At 39.8% G+C, this 13,457-nt stretch overlaps 1 protein-coding gene across 4 annotated transcripts in view; it reads left to right on the top strand.

The window, feature by feature from the left end:
* UBE2E1 (ubiquitin conjugating enzyme E2 E1) overlaps positions 1-13,457 on the top strand; it is a 73,153-nt gene that overhangs the window by 48,822 nt on the left and 10,874 nt on the right. For all 4 annotated transcript variants that reach the window (XM_053261873.1, XM_053261872.1, XM_053261874.1 and 1 more), the window contains exon 4: positions 10,326-10,458. In XM_053261873.1, the coding sequence (XP_053117848.1) occupies positions 10,326-10,458 (133 nt within the window). The remainder of the gene's footprint in view (positions 1-10,325; positions 10,459-13,457) is intronic.

Genomic DNA, 13,457 nt, shown 5'->3' with positions numbered 1-13,457 from the left:
TGACCTTTTATTACAACACTTGTAATATACTGGGAGTAGATGTCTTTTTCTACAAGATACATTGTAATATGTATTACAGAGAGGAATGTGTTCTGCATAATAATGTGGCACACCACTCTCTCATATTGTTAGGTTTTCTGGGCTCATTTCATAGTAATAGTTTACCACCCCCTACTTTTTTTCTGTGTAAACGTGTGCATGCGCGCACACACCCTGTCAATTGAGGATAACTCTTCACATATATGAAAAAGTGACCTGTGATGCATGAAAGCTTATGCCACAATACATGTTTGAGTCTTTTAAGATGTGAGTCAGTTCTCCATAGCCTTAATAATGGCCAAGAATGATTGCCCAATCAGAAGCACCCACATATTCTTGCTGCAAGAATGACACTTTTAAAAAAAAAATGCACACTATACTTTTTATTTATTTATTGCAATACAGGTAATCCATACAATTGCATTTCTTTTCAGTTCTTTTTGTCAATTGGGTAAACTTCTCTCCAGTAGTACTATGACTTTATTTCTCTCTCTCTCTCTCTCTCTCTCTCTCTCTCTATATATATATATATATGTGTGTGTGTGTGTGTGTGTGTATGTGTGTGTATGTATATATATGTGTGTATGTATTATGTATGTATGTATGTATATGGAATTGGGTATTTGTACTGTAATGTCCCATAACTGCAGGAATTATCAGTTGCTATCGTCAAATTTAGCATACAGCCTCATATTGATTGATGTACCAAAGCTTGTTGGCAAAACTGAACAGTTTAAAAATGACAAATATTTCCATTTTAAAGGTAAACATTGTATGTTCATGAAGACTTGAGTGGTGAGAGCATGTTTCAGCTCCCCCCCCCCCCGCCCGCCAAGGTATCCCTGCATAATGGGAATAAGTGAATCACTGTTGCTACCTATGAAAAGATTAGCTGCCAGAATTGAATAGGGCGAGCCACTGCTGGGGAATTTGGAGTCCCTTAGGGAACAGAACAACTTGATTTTATTTTCTATTTCAGAGCCAATACTAAATGAATTAATTTCTTTCTCCTGAACCATTTTGCCAGGACTTGCTTCTACACTGAAGTGATTATTGCTGGACTAAGTAGAGCTTCAGTACACTCTTGAGAATAACATAGCCATCGCCATCCTTCTGACCTCCCCAGCAAAAGGGCTTGTATTTTGTAAGCCTTTAAGTATGATTTAGAAATGGAACCTCGCAACAAAACTGTATTGTTGAATCAGCCCTTTCACAAAAGCCTTTCCTGTTAATCTGTTTGAACCAAAAATAATCTCTCGCTTGTAACTAAAGTGAAAGGCTTGTGAGTGCTGCTGCATATAATTACGTAGTAATAGTATTTGTATAGCACTCTACTTACATGTTCAAAGTGTTTCACAAAAAAAATTATCATATGAACATGTGAAGCCAATTCTGACATTGGTCCATTTAGCTCAATATTGTCTGCTGAGACTGGCAAGATTCTCAGGAATCCTTACAGGCCTTATAGAGTCGTCCAACATTAGTGTTGCCATATTGCCAAGTGGTGGTCTCAAATGCTAGGTTAGAAGAACATGTTTGCAGCAGAGGGGCTAAGGAATAGGGAGAGTGTGTTCCTGCAGCCTGGCCGCTTAACCCAACTTAAAAGCACTTGGCCCATAGAGGTTTGCCTGAGACTATCCATTGAATTTATGGCTAGGATAACATTTGAACTGGGTGCTTTGGTTCCTGCTTTAGCTCTTAACGCCTATGCTGCATTGGTTCTCTAGCTTTCCTTTGCTGCCCATGAAAATACTGAGCTGCTCTGAAGTAACTTCTCAATAAGATTGTATTCATTTATGATGTATTTGTATAGCAAATAGCCTGAAGTTCCCCAGGGTGTTAATGATTCAGTAACATAGGCCTTATTATTTATTAATTAAACTTTTCTTATATACCTCATCTTTCAAAGACTCTAGGCGGTATACAACAACAATACCAATAACAATAAAACAAAATAAATTAAAGGGCAAATGCCTGGTGAAACAGGTCTTAAGAAGGGCCTTAAAAGCAGCTAGGGAGGGAAACCTGTTCCTTAAGAGGAAAAATTATTGTGAAACTTAGGTGTATAGCAGGTTCATGTTTGTGCCTGATCCACTCGCAAGTGGTGTTTCTCTTTTTGCGTTCAGCAGAAATCAGCTAGCACCAGGTCAAATAATCCCTTACAATGGATGAGCACTTGTACTGTCCCCACCCCCCGCCCCATTCTGCCCTTTGATGAGCTCTGTATGTAGTGATAGTTTGCTACAAATGCTGTTTTTTAAAATTGCAGGTGTCTTATTGTGTGTGGTTATAGCAATCCTTCCTTAGATGCATGCAGGAAGAAAAATCGACTACTCCATCGTACTAACACAAAGAAGGGCTTTCTACCTGTATCTTAAATGGCAAAGCTATTTGGTATAATGGCCCCAACATATAATGTGTAAATGTGACCTTAGTGTCCAGTGTGTATAGATGCCACTAGCAATAATGTAGGTCTTAGTTTAGTCCCTATTTGTTATGTGGTTGATTCAAGCGCACAAGTTTTATTGACTTTTAATTTACTTTTATTACCTTTCAAATTTATTGGCCATTTAATGAGATTTCTTTAAATGCCAGCACAAAATTTGTTTTTCTGCCTTTGAATTGACAAGAAGGTAAAGTTGAGAAGTATTTACTCTTTACTGTGACTTCCATTTATCGTTAATTTTGGAAAGCAGCTGTACTGTAGTTGCAATACCAATGCATGGCTGTAAAAAGAGCTTCAAAATCTATTTATGGGAAGCTTTGTCTCCTTTTATAGACAAGATCATTATAATAGTAGAGCCAATCTTGGCTATCTTGTCTCCTCTGCTTCCATTTGAAGAGCTTGTAGATGCCACAGCCTTTTAGTTAGCTACACTTTACATTACAATCACAGCTATATACTGTGCCACTTTTATTGTGTGAGAGAGGTTTTCTCCTTGATTAACAGAGAGGGGCTATTTGTTTGGCCTTGCCACTCAGTCTAGGAAAATATGTCCATGACTAGTTGTTCCATAGTGCCAAGGTGCAGTTTTCTTCCTGATGTCCAGTAGCAGTACTACATTGAGTAGGCAAGTGACTATCTCAGACAGATTTTATGAGGTCTCAGAATGCGATTGCTTTTTAAATCCTAAGAACAGACAACCCTCTCCCCAAACCTTTGCCACTTTTCTGGTGCTGCTGTAAGGCATTTCGCTCATGGCCAATCTATCAGTTTAGTTAATCTTGACACTGAAGAACTGCATAGAGCCTTACATAATTAAAGTGGGCAAAACATTGCTCTATTCCATGTTCTGCTTGTCACATGATTGATTGTTCTGTTTCTCTTGGGCTGCTAGGGCAGAACAGCCTAGAGATGTTTGGTGTTGGTAATGTTTTCCTCTGGGTTGTGTTGGATATGTGTGTGTGTGTGTGTGTGTGTGTGTGTGTATTCATTCATTCATTCATTCATTCATTCTATTCGATTTCTATACCGCCCTTCCAAAAATGGCTCAGGGTGGCTTACACAGAGAAATAATAAATAAATAAGATGGATCCCTGTCCCCAAAGGGCTCACAATCTAAAAAGAAACATAAGATAAACACCAGCAACAGGCACTGGAAGTACTGTACTGGGGGTGGATAGGGCCAGTTACTCTCCCCCTGCTAAATAAAGAGAATCACCAGAATAAAAGTTGCCTCTTTGCCAAGTTTTTTGCTGTTTTGATTCTCTAAGTCTTATTTTTAGACTGCAGAACAACAAAATCTTCTTGATGTTTAATTTAACTATTTTCAAACAATATGTTGTCAAGTGAATAACCCTGAGGCATCCTCTTGACCGGCCAGATTTCTTACGATAATCTTATGAGGCATTGGCTGTTGGAACAGAAAACCTGTTTGTAGAATCCTTGATCTGACAACACAATATATAACACAGGACTCCTTTTAAAGAAGCTAGACAGTTGTAACACATGGCAGGGTTGACAAAAATTGGTGTGAGGTTTTTAAAATTTAAATTGATTTTTTAAAAATTCATAAAGAACCTAGTCAAAGATATGAATATTAATAATAATTATATTCTATTAACATGTTAACAGCACTATATGGGGATAAGAGATAACAGGCCTGATCAGTTATAGTCCACAGGTGGTATACAGTCAAGCCCTTGCTCCCCCGCTCCCCAAGTGCAGAGACAAAGAAGGTCAATGAACGAATAAAGGATTTAGGGGGATGGAGTAGATCTGAGCAAGGAGGAGGAGTCTGGATATAAATGCATGAGATGCAGAGGAGAGGGGAATAGAAAGTGCAACCAAAAGGGAACAGAATATATTCATGCAGTCCTGAGGAAATGTTTTCTGAGTGTGTCCTCCATTGTAGAAGGGAAACACCTATCATGACAGCAGGCCGTAAAAGAGACTAGATTTGGGAATATTTTAATGGAGTTCCTATACCGGTGGATAAGAAAGGCATGCATGCAGAATGCAAACAGTGCAACAACGAAATGCAAAGCCTGGTTGCCCAAATGAAACAGCATTATAAGTAATTCTAAAAATGAAACCTTCATCTATCTCTAATTATGTATTAAGGTTAGACAACAAGAATGCTGTTTTATAGAAAATGATGATTAAATATAATCTTCATTACTAGTAATTTAAATTATGATTTAAATAACTAAAATCAAGTCCTTCTGTGAAGCAGTTTAAAACTGTTCGATTTCTCTGGTATGTGGATTCCCACCATGAAGCCTGTTGTGTGATAATAGGAACTGGAAGGAAGAGAGAGGTCATGTGGGCTTTCACTCACCCCAGGTTTATGCCATCTGTCTTCATTTGGCAGATTGTGAAGCCTAAGGAATGGGGCAGGCAGCCAGGACTTGCATTGGGACCAAAGCAACTGTCAGGACTATGTATGTTGCCTCTGGTAGACATGTTCCCCCAAACAGGAAAGCATGCTAAGACTTAATAAAACCTATTCTGGGACTGGTAAGGTGTCTGTGGGTTTGCTTGCTCAGTTGTGTTTACAGAAGTAAGCCTGAATATTGCTTTGTCAAATATTCAAAGACCCATCTTTTTAGCCTGGCTTTTAATGATATTTAGTTTTAATTGTGATTTTAATCTGCTTTTAATTGATTCCTGATTCCTTAGTTGTTATGTATTTCTGGTTTGAGTTTAAACCACCCTGTGCCACTTTGGTAAGGGTGGTATATAAATCAAATAAATATATGATGTAAAAATAAATACCGTGTGTACCTGAGGTATTGTCAGACCACAAAGCCACCTCCCACTTTGGAAATGGGTGATGGATGCTTCAAGATAAAGGACATGATGCAAGTGCAACTGCGTGTGTACCCAGATTACAATGGTCCTAGATACACATAACCAAACGCAGGATTATAATTGGGAGATTTGCCAAAAAAAAAGAGGCCCAAACTGTATGGTGAGCATTTGACAGCTCCCATAAAGCAGAATACATTCTCACTTCTTTTAGATTCCCACCCCCGCCCCACCATCTGTTTGCTACTTTAATATTTTACAACTTTATTTGATTGGTCAGAGAATTGTGATACTACCTTCAATTTAACTTAAATGTAATGACTGATTTACTGAAAGTGTCACCTTTTTGTATTCATGTGACATGTGTGTGCATAAGGTCATATGAATTAGATTATTCCAATGAAATTTAAGCACTATGCTAAAATATGACTGCTTTTTTGTAGACACTTGAGTACTAGTTATTTGATATCATTTGACCTTAAGTTAAATTCTTACATATTTTTGTGTATATTTTAAAAATAGAATATTAGTTTTTAGTAGTCAAAGTGGATTCTTATTGGAAGTGTGTGTAACAACCATGCATTGATAATGCTGATTTGAATACAAGATTATAGAGCATGTTTCTTTCAATGACAGTATTCAGCTAGCAATCTTTCACTCTTTATTGCTAATAATGAAAGGTAAAATAAAATTGGTACAGAGCATACTGACCATATTTAAGGATAATTCTGAACCTATTATCTTTAAATATTGAATGTTTAGAGCTCCAGTTAACAATTTTAATGTGTCAAATGTGCTTTCATGTCACAGCACTAAATTGGTATTAATAAATTGCAAATACTTGTTCCACATGGTAGTTCCATCATAAGAGTTTTTCCTAATACAGCTTGAGGTAATGATAGTATTTTAACATCTTGGCAATCCCATTTAGAGCAATTGCTTGGACTGGTGGCTAAGGGTACTCAAGAGAGCTCTTTCTCAGTAAGTTTGCACAGTTAGGCTGGTGTCTGTCTGTCAGGCTGATAATGCAAGTAAAGTAACATTGCAGCCCAGTATGCCTCCGGTAGCTTCAGAAAAAAGGGTATTCAGATATATATGTCGATCTGGTAAGGGATGCAGATAAATAATTAGTAGAGAGACGGGGGGCAGGTGGCAGTTGTTAAAGTAAAGGATACTCAAAGGGCCAATCTGGTAAAGGATACTCAGAGGGCCAAACCACAGGTAGGCAGTATTCAAAGTTAAGCACTAAAGGTGAGAATCCTGCCACTCATGATCCAGTAATTCAAGTTTCATTGCCCCTGCCCACTGGTTAGTCTCATCCCTTCCTCATCCTGGCCCTTTCAGGCTCAATCCCACCATTTGCAGCACTGCTTGCATTGCCAGACTGTGGGCAGGGAGTCAGCATGTCAGTCACCCAGCAACCATTGCCTATGATGTCAGTGGGGGCGTGCACATCATGATCTGATTCACTTGTATCCTTTTGTCATCTGATGGCCATCTTTGGCAGGGCAAAGATAAATTTAACCCTTTCCTCCCAACCATAAAACAGCTCCATTCCAAGGCGCAAACTGCCACCACCATATGAAGTGGAAACCATGTCCGAAGCCTGCCCAAACACCCCCTAAAATAGTGGTTTAAAAATAGGACCCAGGTAAATATGAAGAAAGCTTCATATGCTCTTGTTCTGGCAGGGGGCAAATCCAATTTCGAACACTGCACCCCTGCCAGCCAGCCAGCTAGCTATCCCTTGACCCTGCAATATTACCAGTCCCTTAGAACCCACCCAGGCTTTTTCAAACCCACAACACACCCAGGTTGTCCACTCATACCTAGGACCACCACCCTGCCATCGCACAAGACATATCCCTTTTCATCTCACCACACAAGCCACATTTCCCATTGCCCAGTTATCGTTCATGAACCACAGAACGTGCACTTAAGTTTACTAAATTTAGTAAAATGACTAAAAGTGAGATAATCCTACAAGGTTGGTTTTAGATAAGGTGCCTAGGAAGCAAGAGGAGGCATGGTTCTTAAACACACATCCCATGCCCCTTTCTAGTTCTGTGCCTTTAAATTAGGCAAAGCTGGGAACACAGTGTGCTTGTTGCTAGGCAGTGAAAGGAGGGGTGAGGTGGCAAGTTGCTAGCCAACAGAAAGTATAGAAATCAAATAAATAAATAAATAGTGTTAATTCCAAGAAACAGCCAGTGAGAAACGTGGGCTGCCAAGAGCTGACACATTCCTAAGATGTTCTGAGCCTCCCTCTCTGATTGTGGGAGGAGCTTCAGCACAAACCCCAGGTTACAGCAGGTGCTGGATTCAAACAACATGATGGGCAAACAGACACACGGTTTCAGCAACCTAACCAACCAAAACTTAGGGTTCAAATCAAAGTTTCGAGGCACTAACAGAACCGTGGTAGGAAGGAAGTCCCACATTTGGACAGTAACAAACACCAACCTTGGGTATGTTTACTTGTGGTTTGGCGTTATGTCCGAATTGGCCCATAGTGTTTGTGGTTCTAGTTAATTGTGTGAAGCATTGATGGAAGGAAGTCTTTTTACTAAAGAAGCATATCTGACTTTTCTACTAGTTACCAAAAAATGTACAAAACACGTATCTCTCACTTTCTACTTTCCAGCTTCTTCACTTCCTCTATCAAGTAATCTACGCTGTCTTCCTGTGATAAATATAGAAGTGGCAGCAGGACTCCTGTGCCTTTTACAGTTTCAGGATATGAAAATATTCAGAAGGTGAAGCTTCTCTCATCACTATATCCCAGTGCTGGGGAACACATTTCACCTCTGAATTTGTTTCATAGGAATATAGGATGCTGCTATACACTGAGTCAGACCACTGGTCTATCTAGCTCAGTATTGTCTTCACAGACTGGCAGCGGCTTCTCCAAGGTTGCAGGCAGGAATCTCTCTCAGCCCTATCTTGGAGATGCCAGAGAGGGAACCTGGAACCTATATTCTTTTCCCAGAGCAGCTCCATCCCCTAAGGGGAATATCATACAATGCTCATACTTCTAGTCTCCCATTCATATGCAACCAGGGTGGACCCTGCTTAGCTAAGGGGACAAGTTATGCTTGCTACCACAAGATCATCTCTCCTCCCATGATGGACATAAGGAGAGGTTCTCTTACATCTTAATTCAATAAACAGAAGCATGCCTTCTGAGTTCTAGAACAGTACCATCAAAAGTGATAAGATTGCTTTTTTTGTGGTTAAGCTAAAGTGACTTGACAATGTTTTTCGTTTTGAATATACCTACAGTCTGACTGCCACTGGGTCTTTGCAGTGAATTGGTATATTGCATTATTGATTTGCTTTCTTGAAGAGGAATTGAGAAGAGTTTTTCTGTGAAGTGACAATATAATGATAAATGCAATGGTTTCTCATCATACCACTCAACACTATTGAAAATAGTGTCATGTTCTGCTGTTGATGATATATACTAGTAAGGTTTAAAATGATACCATGCAGCACATGTATTGGCTATTTATTGGCTATTCAAGGTATTTACCTTGAAGGTGTGGCCGGCAACTAATTTGGCCACCAGGCTAAATCACTGTCAAACACTGGTTGACATCTACCACAACTGGTTGACATCCACCACAGCTGCCCAGAGGACAATATGTTATGGGGCGGCTAACTGATACAGTTGTTTTTATTATTATTATTATTATTATTATTATTATTATTATTATTATTTTATTTATTCTGAATGAGGACACAATGGGAACTCCGTCTGCTAAGCCAGAGGCTTCCCCACTTCTGTTGTGTCCAAACGAGTGGGGAGGCTATTTGGGGTGATCTTCCCTGCCTTCAGAAGTGCTCTGTTCTATATATTTGTAGGTCATTTTCTCTTAAGCTCCATGAGGTGTACTACATTGTTAATTTACATGCTTGATCAGCCTGACAGACACCAACCTAACTGTGCAAACTTATTGAGAAAGAGCTCTCTTGAGAGCCCTTAACCATTGGTCCAAGGAATTGTTCTAAATGGGATTGCCAAGATGCTGTCATTACCTCTAGCTGTACTAGGTAACTTATTATGGAACTACCATGAGAAACTATGTCCCTGAGGGTCGCACAGGCCTGGGGGGCATGGTTTCAGAAGGCACAGGGCACTTCTGGTCAGGAAAGATTGTCCAAAATTGCTCCCCCTCATATGGGCACAGGGGAAGTCTCTGGCTGCAAGGATGCAGTGCCCATGGTGTCCTTGTTCTGTTGCTCTGAATGTTGGCCACTTGTCATTTTCCTCACTTTTGCACTCAGTGCTTCCACTGTCATCAGGCCGCTTATCTGGTCTGGATTGATTGGAAGGAATGTTCCTGTTCTCACCATCTTCAATTAAGGCACAGTAGCAAGCAATTACTCTTCAGCCATTTTCATGCTGGCTAGCTGGGCTGGAAAGGCAGGGGGGCCAAGAAATAGCAGGAGTCACATGTGTTGGATAGGAAACTACACATATTTCTCTTAATACTTCCTGTTAATCCAGAAGTAGTAGAGGGGCATTTGCAGGACTGACCAGCAATCCACAATAAATACTTGCCTGGATTTCCGCTTTTTCTCCCTGTCCAGCCTAAACGTTTTCCGATCCAGCCAGCACAGTTGGAAATTGAAGCATTTGCCCCCATGCCTTAATTCAGAGGTTCCCAACCTGTGATACCCCAGATGTCGCCTAGCTATAACTCCCACCATCCTCGGCTACAATTTATTTTGACTGGGGGTTATGGGAGTTGTAGTTCAGCCAGATCTGGAGTACCACAGGCTGGGAACCTCTGCCTTAATTTAAAGAGGAGCAGGAGAAACACTAACACCCCCACCTCTTTTCAACATTTTCCAAGGACCAGCTGGTGTCCTTCCACCGGCCACATCCTGCCCCTGGACTGCTAGTCATGACAAACCTACCTTATAGCCTTAATCTTATTGCTGTGCCATATGCATTGCTGCAGAAATTAAATATTGGACTCCATAGACACAGATCTCTACAATGTCTCATTTTTCCTCTCTTAATTCACAGTGCTGGCCCCAAAGGTGATAACATCTATGAGTGGAGATCAACTATTTTAGGACCTCCAGGTTCAGTATATGAGGGTGGAGTTTTCTTCCTTGACATCACATTTACACCAGAATATCCCTTCAAGCCTCCAAAGGTAAGAGATGTGTCATGAAATTTGTTCTTGCCACAAGTGTAGTATTTTTTAAAAGCAGTTGTACATTAATTCCCCTAGTCCTTTCTCTTTCAATGAATGTAGCCACAATCCAGTGAGTGAGTACCACAAGCATGACTGGGGATTTCCCATTGTTAACTACAGAATTGCCTGTGCTTGCAAATTCTTTCCTCACACAGCCAAAATGGCATCCAATACACACACATATATTTTCTATCCATTTCTGGTTCATAAACACACCTGAAAAAACTGTTGTTGTCTCATGCCAGCATGGTGTAGTGGTTAGAGAGTTGGACTAGGACTGGGTTAGAGTATAGTGGTTAGAGTGTGAGATAAGTTCAAATCCCCCATTCAGCCATGAAACTCTCTGGGTGACTCTGGGCCAATCATGTATCTCTCAGCCTAACCTACCTCACAGGGCTGTTGTGAGGGTAAACATAACCATGTACACTGATCTGGGCTCCTTGGAGAAAGAACTGGATAGAAGTGTAAATAAAATAAAATAAAAGGAATGATGGTGAACATTAAAGCTTATGTATAAAAATCCAGCGAATACAGGCTGTGGCTGGAGTTCATGTTAGTTAGAGTACAGTTGTTTGCATTGATAGTACCTAGGGTGTTTTCAACATTAATGAAGGGCTGTTATTCAGGATAGGTTATAAAGCAGTTTATCAGAGCTAATTTTTTACTGTTTCTTTGTGTGTTACACATGAGCGCAATTGTTTAAACTTAATGAGTGGTTCATATTGGTCTAGTTGCTCTTCTGTTCGCCTACTGCTCTTCGGGTTGATTGTTCTAACATGTTTATAGCCCACCTTTTCATCCATTAGGATCTAGAAGGAGGTTTGAAACGATATCGAGCAATACTATTAAAACCATAATAGAACAGCAGGTCTAAAAAGCACACTAAATCCTGACACAGTATAGGTACACCGGATTATCTTCTGTCCCTAAATGTACTCTGAAATAGCAGCTCGCACAGAGGAGTTAAAAAAAAAAGAGCAGAAAATTCTAAGTGAGCAGGCTGCCTGCCTAATGCCCTTCATGTTTACTTCAGACAGCAGGCCCTGTGAAAAACTGGTAGCCTCTTAGTCATTGGTGGAAATGATTAGACTAGTGCTTATAACAGGTAGATAGTATATCAGACAAATGTGTTTCTTCCCAGGTGTCCTAGAGAATATCACCACAGTTAGGGTTTGTATGCAAAGGTTCCCTTCATCCAGAAGATTTTTCCAAAGGAATGGAACTTTTGGATTCAACCTTATTAGCAGCATACAGACTAAGTTAGTCATGACTAAGTGCCATTGAAATGAAAGGGCCAGTTGAGATGAGCCCATTACACGTGATTAAGGACCTCTGCCCTTCCCCTGGTTCTAACGCACATAAGTGCCATTCCCTAATTGCTTGGGAGGTCATTTCATCCAACCACTCCTGTACGTGCAGCCCAAATAATATTTTCAACTAGTTTGGGGGCCTCATGTAGAGGATGGATTCAGATGGGGGGGAACCCCATGTGATTAGGGAAAGGTATCCCAGCACACTGGGAGAGGGAAGAACATATGTGCTCATGATGCACACATGGCTTGTGTGTGGTGGGTCAAGTGAACCACAGCTACTTAAGTTAATCATGACTAGTCTCCTTTTATTTCAATGGTGTTTAGTCATGACTAACTAGTCTTGATGCTCCCCTTTGTGTCTGTGATGTTGGATTACCTGTGGGTCCATCTAATATGTACACATTTATTAAGATTATTTACATCCTGCATTTCTACTTTGAACCTTGAACTATTCAAGGTGGCTTACTTTTAATGTGTGTTTACTTTTTGCTTGGCCACAGAAAAACAGATGTTGCCTGCTCAAAACACTTGGCTTTCTTTACTTTTAAGTGTAAATCAGTTTCTTTTTATTTTGCCTCCTGTGGCCTAATATTTAGCTGCTGCGGTCTGATTTGCCAACACATTTTGCTACAACTCCAGCAACTTTGCCAGGCAAAAGGTCCAGTTTTATAGTTTCAATCATACATGAACTATTGGATACCTTACCTAAAGATCAGCAATAACTCATTGCTGCTGAGTATCTTTATATGCTTTTTATTCAACTGTGTGTTGTTCAAATATGTGACATTATTATTCTACCATACTGATTTTTAGTGTGCTTTAAAAACCTTTTGAACACATGTACTAAATGTTTTTTTTTTAATCTTTTGATCTGCTGTTTACAATAGTGCAATAAAGAGCACTTAAGTAGTGCCCTTCATTTATTAGAATCCCAGTGGATTTACAAGCTCATTTGCAAACTGTGAAATAGGTTCACTTGAAAACTGTGTATCTTGCTAATTGCCACTGAAATGCAGTTAGGTGGTCAGTGAAGCGCAGCACTTGAGAAAAGAGTTTACTCAGTTGAGAAAGAGATCTTCTAATTTGGAAAAGGCAAGCTTTTAACATCCAAATCAATTTGCACTTGTGAATGTTTGCCTATGTCATTTTTATCTTCTTGGTAAAACAAATAGAAAACTATTTGAGTATTATCTTCTAAGTGGAGATTTTTAGATGGCTTCTGCTGTATCAGATTTGAGGTATTCCACATTTGCTTTTGAAAGTATGTATGTAGATTTTATTCTAATCTTTAAAAAAAAAATTCAGGGACTTTGTAACACTTTTTAAAAAAAAGAAAAGTAAGTTCCTAAAAAGTGGTATAATCACTCAAGTTATGAGAATGAAAGAGTGCTTAAAATGTGTTTAGGAAGCAGGGATGGGGAACCTTGGCCCTCCAGCAGTTTTTGAACTACAACTCCCAACATCCCCAGATGATGGGAGTCGTAGTTCAAAAACAGCTGGAGGGCCAAGGTTCCCCACCCCTGGTTTAGGGGGGAATGATCTGTGTTAAGTGATCCTAAATTTCTACCCAGAGTCCCATTACCTAAAAGGAAAGTTTGTTTGTTTTTAATGTGGATTTCAGAATACTTAGGAGAGATATGGGCT

Source organism: Hemicordylus capensis, chromosome 6 (assembly GCF_027244095.1).
Source record: "Hemicordylus capensis ecotype Gifberg chromosome 6, rHemCap1.1.pri, whole genome shotgun sequence".
NCBI lineage: Eukaryota > Metazoa > Chordata > Lepidosauria > Squamata > Cordylidae > Hemicordylus > Hemicordylus capensis.
Note: the sequence above shows the minus strand (reverse complement) of the source record. Positions and strands in the feature narration are given on the sequence as shown.